The sequence below is a fragment of the Gambusia affinis genome, linkage group LG11 (genome assembly GCF_019740435.1).
Source record: "Gambusia affinis linkage group LG11, SWU_Gaff_1.0, whole genome shotgun sequence".
Lineage (NCBI taxonomy): Eukaryota > Metazoa > Chordata > Actinopteri > Cyprinodontiformes > Poeciliidae > Gambusia > Gambusia affinis.
Window position 1 is genome coordinate 19,214,291 of NC_057878.1, and position 23,592 is coordinate 19,237,882.

The following is a 23,592-nucleotide window of genomic DNA, read 5'->3' on the forward strand; positions in this document are numbered from 1 at the left end:
AGTTCCAATCAATCAATGTAATTACCACAGTTTATAATAGTGTAAAACCAAGTTGATTCTGAGTTTTTAAAGAACAAGGAAAAATGCCAGTCAGAACTCATGAGATGATGATAAAGCAGAATATTCTGCATTCTGTTCTGAATACTTTCAGTCTTAAAATAAATCACAGCAGAAATTCTGATAAATGTTCTGATCAGCCCATGGGTGTTTTCATTATCTACAATCAAGCTGTTCTACAGATGGTTCACACACATTGAAAAAGAAACTAAAGATTGAAACAAAAGCAAGACAAAACTAGTATTCAGCTTCAATTTAACCTTACTCTGTACATACAGTTTTCTAGCAAAGATCTTGCCTTTTACCAATAATTTTTATTATGACGAGTTTAATGTCTGCGCATACTCGATCACCTGCTGATTGTTTCACAAAGAATTCCTTTGTGAAAGAAATGTCTTTAACATGTCTCAAAAAAAAAAAAAAAAAAAAAAGTCAAATTAAGAAAAATTTTGTTAGATGTGGTTTGGCTGTGCAAAGGGACAGTTAGAAAGAAAAATGACTTGGAACAAGGGAGGAACTTCACCAAGAAGGACCAGGGATGTGGGAGAAGAAACTATCAAACTCCTGGCAGCACATTTAAGGACTGTCTGTACAGAAAGAGGGAAGAGGAAGTAAAAAGGAAATACAACGTAGCGAACTAGAGCTAGATCTTTATGCATTCCTTGCTCGAGTCAAGGATTTCTGAGGTTTGGCACTAGATTTATTTCATCCGTGGAATTTCACAACAATGGTTCTCTTTGCCTCCTTGTTCTTCAAAGAATGTGGATAGAGAAAGATGTTTGCATAAAAAGATTGATGGGAGATTTAGGAGGTCATCCTTATGGTATTAGAGTTTTTAAAGAGAAAAGACAGTTCTTTAGAAAGGAAGGAGGTTACATGATGCTAGTCGTTAAACAAGAGAATTGCAGTTGGGAATCGGCTTGTAAATGTCCAGATCTGATGGCTTGAGTACATATGTTTGGAGCGTATCAAATTTAGGTTGTTATTATATGATAGGCATCATAGGATATACAGTGAAATGTTCTTCTGTTCGTATATGATGTCCTGCAGCTGTTAAACATTCCTTTGTTTTTTCTAGAATTTTGTTTTGTTTTACCTTAGAGGATTAAGACATTTCTTTTTCAAAATGGATGCAGTTCTAATGGCAACAAAAATCCAATGAGGTACTAGCAAAGTGTCCTTAATACATTGACTGAAGAGTGGTTTAAAGAAATTAGTCTAACTGTTTAAATCATTCCTACCTGCTTGATTGGTGGTAATGGTGACAGCAGCATATTGTCTCATTTTGGGTGCCAGTGATGATACGCCATTCTGTGCTTCAATCTCGAAGGTGTAATTAGTATGAGCCAACAGGTCACCCACTGTCACGGTGGTGTTATGGAGACCAGTCGCTCTTGGCAGAAAGCGGACGTTGCTTCGACAAGGCTCACAATTCAGAGTCCCACTGGTGCTCCCATTGGCAGCAGCACCCCGGCAGCGTTTGCAGAGGACATTAAAAGTGATATCCCTACGTCCTCCTGTGTCCTCCGGCCAGCTCCAGTCCAGGATAACTGAGGTCTCGTTGATGGAGGAGATCACATTCCGGGGAGCAGAAGGAGGTCCTGGTGGCAGGATAAAGGAAGAGGTTGAGGCAAGGTGGAGGTGTCAATTCGATTTACAGAAGGGAAGAGAGTTTTTTGGTAAAAAAAATATATATATTACAACAACATGAGGGGAGTGAAATTGTTTAGTATATACCAGCAGTCTAGCTATATAAAATAATGCTTCACTAGCAAATTCATTTAAACAATAGTAATTAGATTTCTGACAAATACTTTGCCAATGCATGTGATGCCAATGTTTTGTTTATATTTGCATGTCTTGACATTATTATTCTCTTTTAAGGTTTTGCTTTAAGACACATTATGTCTCTCTAATAAAATGATTCATATGTGTACAATTAGTGTACAGTCATTTCAAGTTTCCACTTTGAAAGCCTGACAAATACAGTTTGCATTCATACTTCAGCTAAAAGTATGAATACAACAGAAAATAACTCATATCTTCCTTCAGTTTGACCTATGCGCAATCTGGAGTTGTGAGCCCTATTCAACAGGGAACCCAGCTTATCTCTCTGTGCAAGATGCCTGAAGGTGGCACTGTGTTTATTGTCATGGAGAGTGAACTTGGATTTGAATTTGGATAAAATCCTTTTGTCATTTCAGTGGGAGCAGTGGTGGGAAGCAATGCTCAAACAAGCTGAGCCTCCAAGTGCCTTACAATAAATTACTCAATCGGTGCAAACCTGATGTGAAAGGTATTGAAGCCTTGGAAGGAGGTCAATGTGGTCAGTTCTATTTAAAATTCCCTAGAGACCCGTCCACAGCAGTTCACATCTGCTAACTGGTACTTTCACACAAGACCAAGGACTAGACAGGACCCAGACTTTTAGCTTTAAATTTATGCTTTAAGTCTGGATTTAAATTAGCAGACATTTTAAAAAGATTTTTGGAATGCAACCGCTATGCTTCCAATGTGACAAAATACATCTTTGAACATTAAATCAAATATGTATTTTGTCTCAGAAACATTGTGCATTAAATAAATGCACAAAGGTGTTTTACATTTTGTCTTTTGACTTAATACTGGTCAGTGTATTATTTCAGTTTGTGCCAGCTTTCTTCCCATTCTTGAATCAAATTTTGACTGACATATACAAGTACAATGTGCTATTTTAAACATATTTCCAGATCCTCAGATCAAATCTGTGAACAATGCACAGAAGACAAAACTAAATTGACATATAACTCAGTTAAATAATGTCCAGGCAGGGGAAGAAAGGAGAAGGAAATGAAACGTTTGGATTGTGACTTAAAATAAAATCCTTTGTTTGAATGGTTTACATAAATTCTCTGGCTAAATTTAGTATCAGATTTTTTCTGATAGACTACTTTAATAAAAACCTATAAAAGGTTAAAGTGAGTCTTTTCAGTATTCGCAAGAAAAAACAATAATTTGTGGTGCAGGTGTTACAGGAAGTCCAACATTAACAAAGAAAATAAATTTAAAGGCAGATTCCAAACATGGAAATAAGCAAACACTATTAAAAAGAGGCCATAAAGTCAGAGCACAATATATACAGTTTAGTTCGACACAAACATGCATATTTAAAGTAATGCAAAAACGAATTACTTTGGGTAGCAAAGCTGCTAAGACTGACATGCCTAATATGTTTGATATTAAATAATGAAGAATGATACACTACAGTATTTCTCCTCAACTGTCTGCGTTAAGTTACATTTTCCCTCTGCCCCTGTTTTTTTATTCCAAGGATGTGAATTAAATTTTCCTAGTCAACTTGAAACAACCTCTAGAAGGCTGCTAACAGTAAATTTCCTCTCCTGAGATAATCATGATCATTATCTCCTAACAACTCATCAATTCATTTTCATCTCTTGCGTTGCTCCAACTGTCCCAGTGAGGTGAAATTTGCGTAGTTGACAAGATGATGTTGAGATAATCACAACAGGGACCTTGCGTGACTGTCTTTCTAATTAAGATTCTGTCTCTGACTGTAGCCTCTGATTTATACTTTCTACTGTTCTCCGTGCAGCCCATTTTGTAACGGATGCATACATAATCTACCATCAGGGAATGGGGTGATTTATAGTTTTGAAGTGAAAGCATTTTGGAATGCCTGCAGGAGGCACCTGCATCTGCAAGCCAACCTCAGAAATTTCTATATTAATTTCTCACTTACCTTGAAAATACGTGGATGTTCTATGATATCACACATTCTTAAATATGCAAGAAAAAAAACTTAGATTTTCCATGATGAAAGACACAGATTTATGATAAAAATATTGATATTAATTAAAAAACTTAGGATATAGTTTAATATTGTCAAGTCTCCCTCTCTGTCCAAGATATTTTGGATCCTGTTCGAGGCGTTCGTGGCAAATGTTTTTCTGACACAGGAAAAGAGCCCAAATGGACCACTCACATGTAGAAGATATCCAGGTGTGCATTTCATAATTTTACCAATTCAATGTTACATGACATTTGGGATTATTTATCACAAATGTCTTACTTTCTACTTTCAATAGACTGTTTTAATTTCAGATTTTTCAATGTCAGAGAATTCATTTTAATTAACTTTTAATATGATAAGTGCATGCTTTAATCATGGAAATCAGCTTTTTTTAAATCACATTTATGACTTTTTCACACCAGAAAATATCAAAGTTTTGTGTTGTAATTATGCAAAATTAATCTAGAAATTTCTGAGGTTTATAGGTAGAAGTGTACTTTTCTGTGGCCACATTATTTCTATTTTTATTTACAATGGCTCTTATACTCTCACTTCCATTATTGTCGTGAAATACATCCACAGCTGGGCCTCCAATGAACTCAAATATTGCAATTTATCTCTAAGAAGTTTTCAAACCCATAACATAATCATCTGGGGTTTCCAAAATGATTAAAGGAATAAAAATCTTAGAGTACGTGAAACTCTGAATTTGAAGGAGGTAATACAAAAATTCATGCAAAAAACTTTTGATATCTATGTACTTCTAAAGTAAAAAGTGGCTTGTTCTGGAAACTCCACACATTTTGATGTGTTTTACATCAACCAAAAATGTTTATGCTAAGAAGAGTCTGAACACACACTTACGTGTACATGCCATGGAGGCAGGATCTCCTTCAGCCCGAAAATAATTTTTCTCACAGCCACAGTGCAATGACCCCTCATGGTGGGAGAAGCTATGAGGCGGACACTTTGAACACTCCATGTTGCCGTGGGTAGATTTGTAGAATCCAGCCCTGCACACTGGAAACAAAAGAACACAGACAGATACGTGAGCATCATGCTGAACCAGCACATCGACAGCTATATAATAGCCTGATTCTTCTTCGGGGCAACTACAACAATAGCAAGCGCAAAATGAAAGATGGGGAGTGTTTAATACAGTTTGTCTGTCACACACGCACACGCACACAAACAAAGTGTGGGAAAAAACACTGAATGTACTGTAAATCTGCAGTTATTGTACCAGGAACCTGCTGAATCCTTGTAAAACAATATTTTTCCGAAACATCTTTGTCTCGGTAGCTCAGAAGGCATAACATGAATAATGCAAATTGTCCCCTTAGATGAAAAGGATGTTCTCTTTAAATATCTGTGGTATTAAATTTGCACTCAGCAGCTCTTTTAACTCCTACTCAACAAAAATATGTTGCAATCCGCCCAACTGGGGTGACATTTCACCAACCTATATTGAATTTGAAATTATATGGGTGACGGTAGGAGGGAGAAATCAAGGAGAAGGGGAAAAAAGAAATTGGATGTTTTATTTTTTTTTCCCCCTGTAAATTCTTCTCCAGCTTGGTTTCACTTCTTCTTCTTCTCTGCTTCTTTCTTCTTCTCAAAAAATTTAAATCCCTATTATTCTGTGTCGTCTCACTCTTAGATGAAGAACATCTGAACCAGCAAAATTCTTCTTACTGACATACCTAAGCTGCTCCGTTATGTTAACCTCAAGATCACTGTCTCTAAAAACTAAAAGCAGGCACTCAATCTTTTATAATAAAACCATGTTAAATCACTTAATAATTTAATAAAATTGAAGTGATTCAATCCCAAGTACTTAACAGTGACGTATGTTGACAAACAAGCATGTATTCTTTCTGTCTTTCTCGAACACATCCTCGTGTACCTGCACACAATATTAAATAAATGGCTAAGAGCAAAAGCAGCAAGCCAGCAGAATGTGTGGGCTCAGCAGAACAGGCCTGAAAGATCCCAGTGGTAGACAGCCCAGTTCTGCAAAAGCCAACACTCCCATATCCATCACTGACACTGCCACGCCAAGGTCCCCGCGCTGCACTAAATACTCAACAACGCATACATGTGCACGACTGCGTGGCAGCAGGTATGCTCCACTGTGTGTGCAGGGTAACAGGAGGAGGAGTGGAGTTTAAATAGCTCTGTGCGCTCCAGCAACAACAAAGCTCCCTGACAAATGCAGGACAGACCACCGTGATTGGAAAATACAGTGTGAAATTAAAAATGACAGCCAGCATTCCTGGCCAATCAGGTTGTAGAAACTGTAGTGGATGCTGGGATATGAAAAGTACATCAAAAGAAGAAGGCAAAATGGATAAGCTCAATGTAACAAATATTCAGAAACAAAATCTGACATAACATGTCCAGCCCAAGCATTTCATCGCTGCATATCACTAATCAAAATTGCCAAAGCTATTTTAATGAACCATAAACCACTGGATTAAGCTCCAACTAAACATATTGTAACACTACGATGTGAGGTAAATCTGTGTTACCATGAAATAGGAGGTTGTGGATGGAGAAAGAGCAGAACACTGAGAGGGAATAGCGTAGCTTTCCAGACGTTTTATTCAACCTCTACATTAACAGAATGGACTTTACCAAGCTCTGCCTACAACCAACCTAGAAAATCCCACATGGCCGCAAGTCTCACAAACAAAGCCTCACGCGATGCATTGTTTCTATGTAAACATGCGTCTTCCACTTCTGCAGTGTATTTCTGACTCCATTAGTGCATCATTTCTACCGGATCTTCACAATATATCAGCTACTACAATGGACAGAGAAACTAACAAGTTCATGTCATCTTTTTTGGATGAGATCAAGGTGTTTGAGCCACGTGATGCCTCCAACATTGTGCACGTCACAGGAAAATGTTTTCGCTCGATGAGGAAAATAGCAGATCCACACACCCTCTACATCAATATAGCTGTGGACAAGATCACTGATGCCTATTGTTCTTGCAAGGCTGCGTAAGTCGGGCATTCATCGTTTTGTAGGTTACTTTTGAAATCAGTGGGTGATTCCTGTTGTTTGTTGGCAAATGTTTCGGTGTGCCAAGGCCTGATACACGATACTTGGTGCTAGAGTGGCTAACACAAGTAACAGTTTAGTCCAAAACCTTTTCTGCAAAAATAAATTTTTAGTCTATGTCAGATACAGTACACATTGCAGATTCATCTGTTTAGCTAACGTAAGACTGTGTAGCAGACAGGCTTCAAGCTGTAGAAGTCGTGTCAGTACTGCCATGACTTCTACACCACTTACTGTACACTCATTATGCTGAAGTTAGCTAACGGGAAGCGCGTGTTTGTGAGACGGCCATGCATGTAGTAGTACTACATAGAATGGGCATCCGCCAATGAAAAGCGGCCCCTGTGGTAAGGTCCATTCGTCTTGGCCCCTCCTAAAAATACCATTGAAGAAGAAAGAAAGCTCCTCTTAAAGGCACAGCACAATTCCTTAGCTATGGATCAATTTTAGTAAGAAACACATCTTGTATCTTACAACATCTATTGAAAGGGAAAAATAAATTATCTTACACTATCAACTAATAATTTTAACTTTTTTTAATTAAAAAAAAAATGATAAGCCACTCAAATGGAAACATTAAGATTTAGATATTGATGTTGATAAAAAAAAAAAAAAAAGTAATTCAAATTTGTGTTTTAAAATGTTTTACTTTCAAACCCATATGGTAATGGCCTAAATAAATGTAAATTTTTTCACTTCAGCTGTCTGGACTTCAGCCATCTGGTTTTAGCTCTGAAGCCAAATTTACTGGCTCCAATCTAAATGGAAACATATCTAAAACAGAAATGTTAGCATATGGAAAGACATCCCAGACAGAAATATGATGCTGTTTTCTCTGCTAACTTGTTACACTTTTGGAGGATATAAATGTATTTGGCTAAAAATACCTAAAATGTATCTATACACCAGATTGTTGCTTTTTCTCAATGCTAAACATTGGGAATAGAGGGATGTCCCTTTCTCCCATCAATAGTTCATAGAAGTGTGATTTGTTCCAAGAACACCTCCTCCCCTAACACTTCAAACATGCCAAACTCACACATAATTTGCACTTTTCAGTTGTTATTTTTATACTCCTAGTTTTCTTTTGGAAATATAATAAAACTGAAAAGAAAACAAGATTTTCTTTTTTTTTTCTTAGTGAACAGTGCCTAGAAGAAGTATTCACACTACCAGTTCTTTTGTTACATTACAACTCCAGGCTTTTCCTTATTTTATTAGGATTTTATGTGACAGGCCAACACAAAGTCATCCATAGCCATGAAGTAGATGGAAAATATCTGGTTTTGAAATTTTATATAACAGGAATTGGAAAAGTTTGGCATGAATTTGAATTTGCTTTACTCTGATATTTTAATCAAATCCAGTGCCTTTACAATTCATCCATCTATTAAATCAAGTCCACATCTGTGGTCAATCAGGAGGAGCTGCGGAGATCCACAACTCTGTTTACCAGACTATTAGTTGTGCATTGCACAAATTCAGCCTTAATGGGAGGTCCATTTATTGATTTGTAAAGGTGGTAGAGTGACAGAAAAAGTAAATCTATCAAGTATTGACAAAGAGGAACTGGATAATAATAATAATAATAATAATAATAATAATAATAATAATAATAATAATAATAATAATAATAATAATAATAATAATAATAATAATAATAATAATCAGTATGCTTTTAGGGTTCCAATTGTAAAATTGGAAACATAATATTTAGTGCAAACCTGAACTTGAAAATTACCATTTATCCATGTCCTGTCCGATCTTTCAGAGCTTTAGCTATTTGACAAGCTTTAGCAATGAAAAGTATTCACCACCCTGACGATTTTACCTTTTGTATTGCTTTTACAAATCATTCATAATCAACAAATGTTTGGCTTTTTGACTGAAAACTGATTTCTACAAAAATTATATATAACATGAAACAAGTAATTTCATAAGTATTCACCCCTTGTAAAGTGACTTACCTAATTTAACTAAGGTCCAGCGCTACTGATCCCACAATGAGTTCACCTGAGTGTAGATTTCAAGTGATTTTAGCATAAAGTCACCTGTGTCTGGTAGCTCCATTCACTAGTTAATCAGTATTCCTGGCTTCTATTACAGCATAGAGACAAAAGAACACACCAAGCACATCAAAGAAAAGGTTATTGGAAAGTAGAAGCTAGGGAATGGATACAAAAAAATCTCTAGGGCACTGAGCATGAAGTGAACTCCCAGGCATAAATCTAGCAAGATCAGGACATCCTCACAGACTGATCGACTGTGCAATAAAGTAACTTAGAAGAAGGCTTATCTTTAGTCAAATTGATTACTGCATGGAAATTAAAATAGCATAAAGCATAGCAGGAAAAAATATATTGTTTGAGCATTCAGATTAATTATAAAACTGACAACCAAAACTGGTGTTTTTTGTGACATTATTATGGTATATTTGGATTTTTGTTACCACAGACCTGGAACTTTTTTTATTTTACAACTGTTGGAAATGGATATTATTGCTCAATTTAAAACAGCCAGGTTTGTCAGAATAAAAAGATTCTGACTTATGCTGATGGTAAAATCAGATTTTGCTTGCATAAGGTTTACTCTTCATCTTGTGGAAAATCAAGATACTTTGCTGTAACATAGCAGTGTGGGGGAATCTGAACTGAGAGTATAATACCATTTGCAGAAAATTTTTGTTTTGTGTGTGGCCCTCTTCATCATTAAGTGTGACAATTTAAAATCTGTTTCTTTTTTTTCTTTTAGTCAAACCATTTGATCTAAACAGTCACAATATGGGAACTAGTCTTTTATGCAAAATTATTTTCAGTCTTAATGTCATGAACAAACAGAAAAATAAAAGAAAGCGAAAGCCCAAATTACACATGTAGACTGTCTCACTGCCTCTGCAGGTCCAGGAAGCCTATAACACAGTGATCTGTTACCAAGCGTACAATATGACATGTAACATGATCGTTTCACTTGAATGTGTGATGTACAAACATATCTGAACACATGATATGGGGTTGTAATATAACTGGGGTTGCAATTTGCTCAATCAATGACTTGGGACATAGAACACCCTATCAATAATTAACATTGCTGCTGGGTGCTTTAGTGGTAACATGATGTCTCTCTTTTCAAGACATATAAGTGATGACCTAATCTAATGCATGATACACAAAGTACATTGTGTGTCTAGGTTGCAATTCTTCCAACAGGCTTGATCATAAGCTTATATATATACCGTAATTTCCGGACTATAAGCCGCGACTTTTGTCTCACGCTTTCGACCCTGCGGCTTATACAACGATGTGGCTTATTTATGATTTTTTTTCTAACAGCCAGTAGGGGCGCTGGAGCAGAAAAGGTAAGCGTGAGACAGCTGGAATATATCTGTAGAGGAAGACTAATGTAACATGTGCTTTTTGCATGAATAAAATTAGCTTGAACAGACCCTCATCATGGAGAATGCAAGAAGAAATGCATATGATGCAGCTTTCAAGTTAAAAGCAATCGAGCTGGCCGATAAAGAAGGAAACAGACACCGAGGAAGAAGACTTCCATGGTTTCAGTGCACAGGAGGAAAAGGATGACGGCTCTCTGTGACTTTTAACAGTATGTTATTTAAACCAGCCCTGTTAGCGTTGTTTTGCTATATTGCTGCTGTTCAGAAAGAAAAGCTACGGCGTATTATTAAAACTTTAAAAACACTTTCTGTGTACCGTCTTTCTTTGTAAATATCTCATGTTTCAATGTAGGCACATGTGGCTTATACACCGGTGTGGCTTATGTATGTACAAAATGTGTTTCCTTTAAAAATGTAGGGGGTGCGGCTTATAATCAGGTGCGCTCTATAGTCCGGAAATTACGGGTATTCAGAATCTGCATGAATCTCAAATTAATTTAAAACTTCTTTCTAATTTGAACCATTTTGAGGGTGACTGATATTCAACGATTTTAAAAGCAACAACATTAAGTGTTTCAATATATTTTGTATTTGGTTTAATTTATGTACATACTTTTTGTAGCCATCAACGGCTTCTGAAATAATCCTGGCTGGATATTTAATCATTTATCGCATAAGAAACAGTAAGGCCCGTGTTAATTGGTTATTTTCCTGATATGGACTTGGCTTTCTGCATAATCTTTAAATTTTTAATAGGGTTGAGGAAGAAACCATTCCAGAAGGAAGCCAGTTTTATGTATTATAAAACCTGTTTTGATGTATTTGGGATAATTATGCTTAACTGAAAACTGATCTGAACCCATGTTTCAATCATCTAAATGTTGATATGAGGAAAAGTTGATGAATTTGGAGGTAGTCCACCTTCTTCATTATGTTGTCCACCCTGTATGATCCACCACTTACTGAGAAAAAAGACTGTCGAGAAGATCCTGTTGGTAGCCTGTGTATAATGTATGCATATACATATTCAATTAATTAGATTATGTGTTCCAATGAGTCTTTCTGGGACTGTGAGATTAAAAGTATTTGTTGAAAATAATATAATCTCACATTTCTATTTAAAAAGAAAAAGGTTTTCTATTGTAACTGGAAGCAAACGGTGATGTCAGCTGAAAGGGGAAAAAATGATAACATCATAACAAACAAAAAGAAAATCTTAAAAACATCAGTCTGTGAGTAGTTAATCCACATATATTTCACTTAGTGAATTGAGCTGCTGGAATAAATTAACGTTTCCATAACATTATTTGGTGAATAGCTGTGTGTACACATTACCCATGTATGCCTATTTTTTTATCCCGCAATGAGATATAATTGAAACTTGTGTTCCAAATGCTTGCTTTTGAAAATCACCAAAGTTGTAGGTGGACACATTAAAATTCACTATATTTTTCTGGAAAATATTAATGATAAAAAATACAAAAATGCTTGCATTGCTGTTCAAACATCAGCATTGCTATTTGAATGCTGCAAAAAAAAAGACAAACTTTTTCTTTTTTTCACAATTTAACCTATCTGCTTTTCTGCACTTTTTGCTAAGCCACTCAGCAGCCAGTCATGTTGACCGTCTCAGGGCATTCGCGTTCTGATTGGGTCAAGCATGACCCGGTCAAAACAAGGTAACATAAATGTTAGAATTTGCCAGCTAAATGGAAAAATCTTGCAGACTACATATGACCCAGCAACCACCAGATTATAATCACTGAATCACAATATAATTACAAAACTATATAATTTTTTATTTTTTAAGCATAACTAGTAATAAGGGTCATATCAGCCCATTAACTCTCATGCGACTCTTGTTCATATGACCTCATCACTTACTGACAAACTGATGATGCAAAAACACGTCTCCTCTGCTCCTGACCTTGTTTGTATCTGCTTGAGTCACAGAGTCAGGCTTTGTCCTGATTTTCTTAAAATGCAAGAAGGTTCAGTCTCATAAAAAAACTGTGCTAGAGTAAGACTAATTTCCTGCTTCCATTCCTCCCCCTGCCTGTTTTCTCTTTCAAACTAACAAGCTTGCGTTGACTTTTTCACTTTCCTTCTCCGCCCCTTCTATTTCACTCCGTACCCACCTCCTCCTTATCCTGCTATCCCACTTCCACTTCTTTTCTGTTTGACTCCCCCTTCTCTTTATGTTGCTCCGTCCTTCTTTTCCTAATTGAAATCATTCTCTTTGAAATGGAAAACTTATGTGCTTTGACAACTCAGTCTTTTTTCTGGCAGTCTTATCCGGAGCCACTTGTAACGGTGCTGGAAACATGGCAACAGTAAACATCACACCCCCTGCAATGAAATCTCTGTTGGGGACTGCCAGTAAAAGAAATCTAAAAATACACATAATTGTATGATTTCTGTTTATCTTATAATATGTATGTTATCACAATCTCTCTCACATATAATTTGAGCAAATTAACAAAGTTAATTTGTTAAAAAATTAAACAAGAACAAGAATATCTACTCCCATAACAAGAGGCGAAGGTATCATTGAAAAAAAAAAAAAAATATTGTCACAATGAAATACTGGCAACTGATTCATGATGACAGGACTCTACACACAAAGTGACACCAACATCCATTATGCTGAATTACAATCAATTTGGTGAAGCTAATATGTCGACAACCCAATAAAATAATTTTTGATTTGTCAGAAGTATAAATGAAACCAATAATCAGACTAGCTGGATTGTGTCTTGGGGCAAATACCATGTTTCCATCTGAGTTAATTTCGATTACTATGTCATTTTCCATGACAATCAAGCTGGAAACCCAGTAAACCCATGTGCCAGTACTAACCAAAGCAGACCAGTGTGCTCATGCCTGCCACTCACAGGAGAAAAGTTATCCTTAAGTACCCTCCAAGTCTTAAATTCATCTCCTGGAGAAAACATTAAAATGTCCAAACTCAACCCTCAAGTTTCTTTTGATGAATATTATGACAGCCAGAGAAGCAAATTGTAAAATAACGATACAAAATAGTGCCTTGGCATTGTATGGTAAAAAAAAAAAAAAATCCCACTTTTGAGAATCTTATAATGGAAAGTGTTAAACAATCTTTTATTTTGCTATATAATCAATTCAATACATTTTTGCTTCCCACGAGTAAAGCTTTTTTCATATAAGCACACTGGTTTCACTTTGTATTTATGGAGATAAAAACTTATTGCAAACTTTTGAATGTCATAGCACAAACTTCAATTCATACTGACACTATAAAAATATATGCATACTCACTCACTTTTAAATACTTTGGCATGTTAGAACCACAAACATCAGCACATTCTACTGGATTTTCATATGAAAGACCAATAAAAAGTGCATTGAGAAGTGAAAAAATATCTTACAAATAAAAACTTGAAAACTGTGGCTCATAATATATTTGTATTCAGTCTCATTTCTTCTGATACTACTAAAAAATCAAGTGCAACTCATTTATAAACAAGTATTATGAAGACCAAAAAACACAAGAAAGGTCTGCTTTAAACAGCTTGAGATATTGAGAGTTGATTTAATCCAGCATGATCTAATGCTGGATTAAATCATGCTGTTTAATCCAGCATGATGACTGAGGCACAACTGGCTGTCCAAGCAAGACATGACAGTGTACCAAACCTGTGAAAGGCCAAGTAAAGCATTGACCGGAGGACCAGCTGAGAGGCTTTTTTAAACCTTGGAGGACCAGCAGAGATCCACATCTCAGGTGGGAGAAAACGTTTTTTAGCAGAAGAACTATTGGTCATGCATTCCACAAATCCTTAGAAGAGTGGTAAGAAGACAGTCATCAAGTCATAAAATTATTTAGTGTGTCCAAGACACTGTGATGGAACTTAGAGGTGGCAGCATTATGCTCTGGGGCTACTTTTCTCATAGTACAGAAGCTTATATCTAGAATATCTAAAAATACCTCCAAAAGTGTAACAATATCTAGAAGATATTGATGTTTTGGCAAAAATAACTGTGGTTTATAAAGGTATAGTAAACACAGTCATCATGGCAAATAGGAACAACATTAATGAGTTCACAAGATCAAAAAATGGAGAAAATAATAATTGATAAGGTGATCTTTTTTTCTTTCAATTTTATCAGAAGTCAGTAAAAAGATCTGTAGGCTGGATGTTATTCCGCTGCATTGAGCTAGAACTGAGCTGGGGAAGCTTGGTGTTGTGGTCCAAAAGTTGCAGCAGATGGATTGAGAGAAGTACATCATCTACTTTTGGGTGACTGACATGAGTTTTAATGACCTTAATTCATTAGATTGCCCCATTCATCCAACTCACACCAACACACAGCATGCTTGTCTCTGTACCCGGGAGGCTGGCAGCCACACTCCGTTTGTTAGCTTCTGGGAGCTGACAAACTGCTGAAGCTGCGAGCTAAAACTTAGGGAAATATCACTGCTGAGCGCTGTCCTGCATAAATAAACATCCATATAATTCTGGCCAATCCCATAACAGTTTCGCATGCAGAGGGAGGCAAAGTGTATGCCAGAAGAGTTGTGATAAGAAGAGGTGGACGACAAGCATTTGAGAACAAAATTATACGATTTTCATCAAGTAAATGTAGTAATGCAAATTAAATACAGCATGTTGGCTAAACCACACTGGGCTCTTTAGCTATCTGCAGACTAGCAATCTATCTAATTGAGTTTGTTTATCTTAACTGGTTTAAAGAAATGCTTCTGTTCCCTAAATGCCTAGTTTGTCTTAATGTGGGCCCGCAATGCAGACCTCCATTTGCTAATTGTCACCACTGTTTCTGCCCAGGTGGGGAAAAAAAAAAAACTTTCCATGATTATGTGAGTAGTCTGCGTTCCTTGTGCATCTGTGTGTGTGATCGTACACACAGACTGGCACAGTAAAGCTTAATTAAGTGGTCAGATCCACTTCTGATTTGCATAATAAAGCAGCCTGATGAGGAGCATGCTGCAGAAAGAGGAGCCTAAAAGGAGGGAGAGAGAGATGAAAAGAGCTAGAGAAGAAGTGGGAATGCTGAAAGAGAAGGGAAGTAGGAAAGGCGGAAGAATTAAGTAGGGACATCATCACTGACACTATAGAGACATGAAAGCAAGAGCTATGAGTGTTGTGGCAGTTAATATGAAATAACAACAAACGCAATACTGTTTTCACATTTCTTCAAGAATACTGTTTAAGTGGTGTGGCCAGGCTTTCCAAATCCACTTGAACTGTTAACAAAGGGTATATTTTCAGTAAAAAATGATGATACAAGAAATAATTTTAGATAACGGCAAATATTGACCGTCATATGAACATCTAATTTGCATATGGAGTACCACTGGATGAGGAGGCAGACCTTCAATTTTTCTTCTTTCCTTTTTATCAAAGCTCTCATGAGCTTAAGAGGAAATTACCAGAATCAACACAGCTGATCCTTATAAGAAAACTGACTGGCTGAAAAGATGTGCTACAGCACTTGGCATCTTTCCAATTATGAGAAGGATTAAACAAACTTTAAATCTGACATGTTTGCATGAGGTGTTTCAAACCCAAACATATTTCTTTTCTCTCTAAGCATTGAAAATTTTTGCTTCTGAATGCATCAAACTTCTTTTATTTTGTTTTGTATTTTGTTTTGTTATTTTCTTTGGATCTATGCATGGCATCACATCCTTTTGCTTCTGTCCTTTTTTGTCCATCAGCAATATGTATGTACTAAGCTGACAAAGATGAAAAGAGAGAGAATGAAAGTGTGAATTCAAATGAGAATCAGGTGCTAGTAGAGAATCAGGAGTTAGTACATCAGCTTTGCTACCTGCGCTGAATTAAGCATACAATTGTCACTACCATAAAAGTTCTGAAACTTTTTTCCATAAGTTTGTGTCCCCTGCAAGGACTGTGACAATCTGGAAACAAAACAAAAAAAAAACATAACTTTTGTGGGCTGTTTTCAGAATCGTTTTGTTTTTGCCATTCTTTCATATTGGCTAGATTGGTGGCGTGCAAAACTAAAAATTTTCTTGTCAGTAGATTCCCTCCACCTGAGTTCTGTAACTTCTCCTGAGTTATTATGGGCTGCTTCGCTGCTTCTCTGATTAACTATCTCTTGACCCGGTACATCAGTTTATGTGGAGAGCAACCCACTTATCCACTTTAATCCATCTTTCTTATGGTAGCTGTAACAGGCAAACGTGTGATTAATGCTTCACTGAGATCAGGTACACTTGCTACCAAACTCAAACATGCTTGGGTAACATCGCCGCTCAAGAAACCTTCCCTCCAACATACTCATGTGGTAAACTATCAAATCTCTCTCCTTCAAATCTCCTTTGAATTTTTTTCATACTTGAAAGTGCACTTCAGGCAGGTTACAGAACATCATTCACCATCTAACCCAAATCACCAGATTTTGGGTTTTAAAGCCCAATATCTGGGTTTTAAAAAGGCCTGTTCCCACTCTGTTGGCTGAGACAGAACCCTTAAGATAAACTATAGTGACAGCCTCAAATTATCAGCTGCTACTTAGTCAAACATCCTTTTGTTGCTTTCATCACTTGATTGTGCAGCTTCTTATTACTAAGCATAAGAAAGATCAGGTTGTAACAAAGCTAACATGCCACCCTGCATCTGGTGTAATCTATAGTCATCTTATTCCTTGTATACCGGGACACTCTTCTAGCTTCCACCACCGAGTTCTACCAGCTACTTTTGGGCACTAGTAACAAATCTATTAATGTTGGCTGACAGAGTATTTCATGAAACAAACTACTGGAAATGATTTTGACATGACTCGGTCACTCTGGTCATCAGAGATTATGACATAAATATTAATACAATTCAGACTCTTTTTGCAAGTTGCTCCACAATGCGATAACTTACTAATTTCTATCAGAACACTTTCTCCTATCTATCCTTAAGAAACCCTTTGCCCTTGAGTGAGCATTGCCTACCCTACCACTTGTATGTCTCTAACTCTTCTACTGCATGCCATATGCCTACTCTTTATTTCCACATTGTCATTCCCTGTTACCTCTGAAAGAGCTCCCTGCATTGTTGTATCCTCATTTATAAATCACTTTAAATTAAAATGCCTGCCAAATGTATAAACATAAATATGCCGGGTTCCATTTTTAGATGACGGGTTGACATGTTTTGTGAAGTCCATAACACTCCTTAACTGTCTGGTGGACACATTAGTCTTCCTAATGCTGTTTTTTCACTGATGTCCTATAACAAACACCCAAGACCTTGTATTTTTGCTTACCTGGTCTCTACTACTTAAAAAAAAATTAAAAAAATCAATAAAACAATAAATAAATTAAATGCAACACCAATTTCTTTATTTCCCTAATTGACTATCCTTATAGAAAAAAAAACTGTTGTGGGTCCTGCTCTTAACACAAAATTAACAGATAATGGAAAGGCAAAAGCAGTAAAACAGCATGCAAATGCATGTGGGCATCTGTGAGTATGTGTAAAGCTGCTGTGGAGGACAATAAATTGGGACAAAACATGGCAAGAACTGTGCAAGCACATTTCACAGAGAAGCATGGATCAACTCCCTGTTGTACACATTAAGGATGCAATTACTATTTCCTAAACACTTCACACTCCAGAGATTAGCCAGGTCACTAATATCCAGGGCATCCAGCACACTAGTCCAAATTCACTTTTGGCAAACACACACAGGAGCTGGCATATATTTAATTTTATATGGAAGACATCAAAGTATATGGGTCTAAATTATAAAGACTAGGGAAGGAAATCTGATGAATAACACTATTGCCAAATAGAGATAAGGCCATTGGTTTATATATCCACAAATGGCTTTCAATGTAAAGTTGTCATGTCTTCTTTACGAAATCCTGGGATTCCTTGGGGTGCAACAGCTTTGCCCCAGAATCCAGAAACATGCTAGGTAAATTGGAAGCTCATTACTTGATTAAATGCATTGTTATCTGTCTCTGTCTCTGATTCACAATCTGTTGTCTACAGACCACTGGAATTTTCCACCCCAAGTTTTTCATGTTTTTGGTTGATATTTAAAAAACACTAATATGGCACTGTAATGCTTTGCTTTGTGCATATTAGATTGTTAGAGAAAACAACCTATGAAAGGTTGAACATTACAAAACATCTACATCATACATATGGCTATTGATCTGCAATCAGCATATATACATGATGTTCAAACTGTGCCTGTAGAAATCTCACACTACTAAGGCAGTCGGCGCTCCAAAGATATCTTTGCATGCCACTGATCTGATACATTCAACATACATGAGCAGAAGTACACACATGTGGAACAATATTTAATACCTTGAAACTGGGCTTTTGTCTCTTCACAAACTCCTGCTATTTCTGAAAGTCCATCTTCAGGAAGTCAGTAAGTTCTCTCGTCTATCAACCCTTCAATAATGTTTTCAGCAGAAGCTCGGAAGTTTAGAAACTGCAGCTCCGAGGAGGAGCTGTGCCTCGAAGGTATTGCTAGGTCTACTCAGGCGTTTTGCACAGCTGAATGGTTGCCAGAGAAGAATAAAGGATTTCTCAAGCATGCATGAAAGAATCAAGGCAACACTCCAGGTATGTTTTTGACGGGGGAATAACATTATTACATTATGTAAAACTCAAAATAGATGATTTACATAACACTGCGCCTTTAAAAAAGACACTAAGATATTCTGAACATACAGACTAGCGACCTTTCCAGGGTGTACCCTGCCTCTAACCCGGAACATTAGCTGGAGATAGGCACCAGCACCTCTCCTGACCCAACTAGGGACAAGGGTGTTAGAAAATGGATGGATGGATGGATGGATGGATGGATATTCTAAACACATTAGAACCCTGTGACAAGTCAGCATAAAAGCTTCAAGCACTACATCTAAACCACATTCCATGCCATATGGTGATAATGGAGTAAGTTGATTAATGGTGACCTAAACTGGTTTGATGCGGTCATCAAATATTTGTCAATGTTTGCTTTACTAACCACTTCAGTTCTCTTCCCAAACCACAGCAGGAATGTCAGCAGAAAACAAGAAGTTCATTCATAGACATAATTTTCATCTGAATGGAATTTATTTTATCATTGAAGAATTCTTTCAGGTCTTTATCTGGTCACAGCTGGTACACTCACGTTGTACATATAGATGTTCATGAATCTGTTTCGTACGAAGATGTGTCAATCTTTGCATCTCTGCACCAACCCACTACCAGCAGCATTGTCTGTGTTGAAAACACATATTGTATTGTGATTTTACTTAGCTTTGTGAAGAAGTCACTGACCTATTAATGGACCCTGACATCTACTAGAACAACCACATTCCTGAATTTGAATCCCAGGAAACACCACACAATCCAAACCGACTTTAAGCCTCTTTGCCTCTGTCAGTCCTTTACACATCTTTTATCTTTCTCTTTACACAACAGATAACCAGTCATGTACACCAGATGCCTTTTCACACAAGGACATTAGCTGCCTTCAAATTGGTGATTTAACAGGCCAGACCATTGTCCCATAATCCCATGTATGACAAAAGTATCCAAAGGCAACCATCATATCATGCTGATATGAGAAAACTAATAAGGAACCCGTTTTGATTTAGATACTTACCTAAATATTTCTTTTACATGTGTACATCTGCTTATTTGTAATAAAGATGAAAAAGGTTAGCCAGTGTCAGAGGAGATATGTGAATATTATTTAGAACATTGCTAAACCACATTCCATGCCATAAGGATGTGGCATATGTCACTTTGCTCTATGACATGGCAATGCATTCCTTCATGTTTATTCCTTCATCATATCGTAAAAAATTAGGATATTATTGCTCTATCTGTAATATTTTTATTTTTTTTTTTTTTTGGGGGGGGGGCTCTTTTTGTGGGCTCTAGTGTCCCTTATATGACAGTAGGCTGACAGAAAGGGGGGATTCCCGGACCCGGCCAACATGCGGCAAATGTCGGCCGGGTCCGGGAATCGAACCCGCGACGGCCGCGTTGAGGACTCAATGTGGGTTGCGCTATTCCCTACGCCACCACAGCACACTCATATCTGTAATACTTTTCATATATTTTAGCATTTGTACAGAAATGAAAAATGCTTAGAAACAAATAAAGTTTTTTGAACTTTCAAAAGTGCATTTGAAGGCAAATTTTAAAGTTCCAGGTTTTGTTGCTGTGTAAATGATACATTTTCCTAAAATATTTTTCAATGGCTAAAAATATTACCGCCATGTTTAAAATACATTAAACTATCACAGTGTTCTTAAATATAACATTGCAACTTTTTGGGATTTATTTATCATTTTGGTTCTCATCTTAGAAGAGAACAAATGGATCTCTGACTTGGGACTGAAGGTCAGAATGTTTTTGAGTGGCACACAACTTAGATGGCTAAGTGGATTTTCTTACACGCTGCTGGGAATACAATGAGAGGCAATTTGATCATGGTCCCATGTAACTAAATAATATTAATAAAGTTCACAGCTTCATGCCAGTTTGTAGTTTCCTACTCAGCTCAGTCAGATCAAATACCTTTTTCCATTGTCTCATGTTCAGCAAAGGAAAAAAAAGGACAAACAGAAAGCAATTGATGTTGATTTTTTGGGTGACTTGGCCTCGTGTACAAAAAATCCCATTTTGAAAATGAATTAACTTCTATTTTTCCAAGTGGCTTAGAATTATAATTTATTGAAGACTGAAAAACATCTTTAAAGAACACTGAAGAGCAGATTTTGTACAAAGTTTTAGACTGATTGAATCCATCCATCCATTTTCTGTTGACCCTTGTCCCTAATGGGGTCAGGAGGGCTGCCTGTGCCCATCTCCAGCTGCGTTCCGGGCGAGAGGCGGGGTTCACCCTAGACAGGTCGCCAGTCTGTCACAGGGCAACACAGAGACATACAGGACACACAACCATTCACACACACACTCACACCTAGGGAGAATTTAAAGAGACCAATTAAGCTGACAGTCATGTTTTTGGACTGTGGGAGGAAGCCGGAGAACCCGGAGCGAATCCACGCATGCACAGGGAGAACAGGCAAACGCCATTCAGAAAGACCCCGGGCCGGGAATCGAACCCAGGACCTTCTTGCTGCAAGGCAACATCTCTACTGATTGAATGATGACACATAATTTCATTGGCTAGATTAAAATAAATGTTGTTTCTCGACTATTTTAGAAATTACTTTGACACTTAGCTGATAGAGTAGAAACACCGCAAGAACCATTATCCCTGAATAGAAGGACAAGCTCTGATATCAGTCCTCAAAAAAGTAAATGATGAAGCGTATTTGCTTTAAAAAGGATTAAGTGGCTCATGAAACTTCTGGAATTTCTATGTAAAGGCTTTAAACGATGAGCTGCAATGCTTTGCTGAAACAGATAAATGGAGTCTCATCTGCAGGGGAGTGATGCATGAGGTGGTAATAGTAGTGCTAAACTACTTTGTGCAAATGTGTCCATCATATGGGTGCGTACTTGATGAGCAATGTATGTGTGCGCGTGCGAGCGGGTGTCTATAGGAGAGTGAGCTGCAGGATTCCTAGGGCAGGTGTCTCAGCAGTGGTTAGGGCAAAACAGCACTAAATCACTCCTCAAATGACACACCTCTCCACGGGTGTCCTACCATGTGTTGCTGCTAAGAAAAAAACCCAGAGAGTTACTGTTTCATGCAACGACTGAGGGATATGAAACTCTCTATAAATCAGCACTTTGTGATTCTGGTGACAGACACAGATTATGTATGAATATATGCTACCTTTGCCCTTGCTGAATGCAAGTGAGTGCACATTTCTCTCAGTTTATTTGTAAATGTATGTGTGCACATATGTTTATGTGTGTGTATGGATGACAGACTGGCGCAGGTGAACCACAGACAGGGCCAGACATCCTGGCACGATCCAAATACACATCAAGACTCTCGCCTTACGCCATGCTCCCTACCTTCTTGCTTGCTCCTCCTCCTGAGACTGAGATTGCCCACAGCAGCAGACGCGCACACAGAGGTGCTTAGACAATTAAGTTACTGATTAATAGGCATTAAATTATTGTATGCATTTATCATTTATAATTCATGTTGAGCAAGTAATCCATATAAGGCATTGCTCACAAAAAATAATAATAATAAAAATAACACAAAGAATGACTTCAGATAAAAACCAAGGATTCCTTTAGGATGCATTTACAACATGTAGTCTGTCTATCCTCTGTTGTGTAATAACTCATCACTGATGACAGAATCATAGATACTATTCACATGGGTCCATTCAACATAAACTCCCTGAACTAATTTTAGAAAATGCCCAATCTACAGAGATCCATTATAGCTTGGTGAAACAACAAAAGAAGTAAAATAATATAAAATCAGATGACTAAAATTACTACATGCATATAAAATAATTGAAACAGAGATAAATGACATGTAAATATATATGAAAAGTTAACCTATACATTCAAATCACTTTATTATGGTTTAATAGAACACAAAAAAAATCCTCAATTATGTGGCGTAATGGCACTGATTACTTAGGGACTATTACTATTTTATCTTTAGATTATACATAAATTTCATACTTAAATTTTGAGAAATAAGAACTACTAAAATGTATAAAGTGAACGAGAGCAGTATAAACAACTAATATTTTACCAAAATCTCAAATTGAAGAATATTTATAAAAAAAGACACCGATGCACAGCATTTTATCAGCAATAAAACCTTTCACGGTCCATGACCTTGCAGAGAAACATGTTTTTTCAATGACTGGGTGTTTGGGACACCTAGAAAAGCACATGTTCAGCAGAAGTTTATTTCCAGAGTAGAACCCCGCAGAGCTAATGCTAGTGTAGTCATGTCCGAAACGTCACAGCTCATTGTGGTGGAACAAAGATGTTAAATTATATGGTTTCTTCTTGTCCTTGAGAAGTACCACTCACAGATTCCACTTAAACTTGTTCCAAGAGCAACCACACATTGTTCTGCTGGCAAAAGAACCAATTAAACAGATGGACAGACTGATTCTCCCAACACAGTCACAATTAATTTGGTCCAAACTTAATTAAAATGCAATGCAAACGAGTCATCAATTTATTTTAGGGTCCAATTACATGTAGCACAATTAAAAGCCATCCCTCAATTTGAGCAAGCATGTCACCACAAAAGACAGTTTATATCACAAATTGTTGTTCTCTGCTTTGTGTCCTAAAATATGCTTGAATTTCTTACTCTTTGTGTGGCAAGATGGACTTGTGCCCGTGTG

The 23,592-nt window shown here is 37.0% G+C and overlaps 1 protein-coding gene across 5 annotated transcripts in view; it reads right to left on the reverse strand.

Moving 5' to 3' along the window:
• Positions 1-23,592, reverse strand: part of epha3 (eph receptor A3) — a 107,306-nt gene that overhangs the window by 42,201 nt on the left and 41,513 nt on the right. For all 5 annotated transcript variants that reach the window (XM_044130807.1, XM_044130804.1, XM_044130803.1 and 2 more), the window contains 2 exons: positions 4,712-4,867; positions 1,299-1,658 (listed from right to left, as the gene is read on the reverse strand). In XM_044130807.1, coding sequence (XP_043986742.1) covers positions 1,299-1,658; positions 4,712-4,867 — 516 coding nt within the window. The remainder of the gene's footprint in view (positions 1-1,298; positions 1,659-4,711; positions 4,868-23,592) is intronic.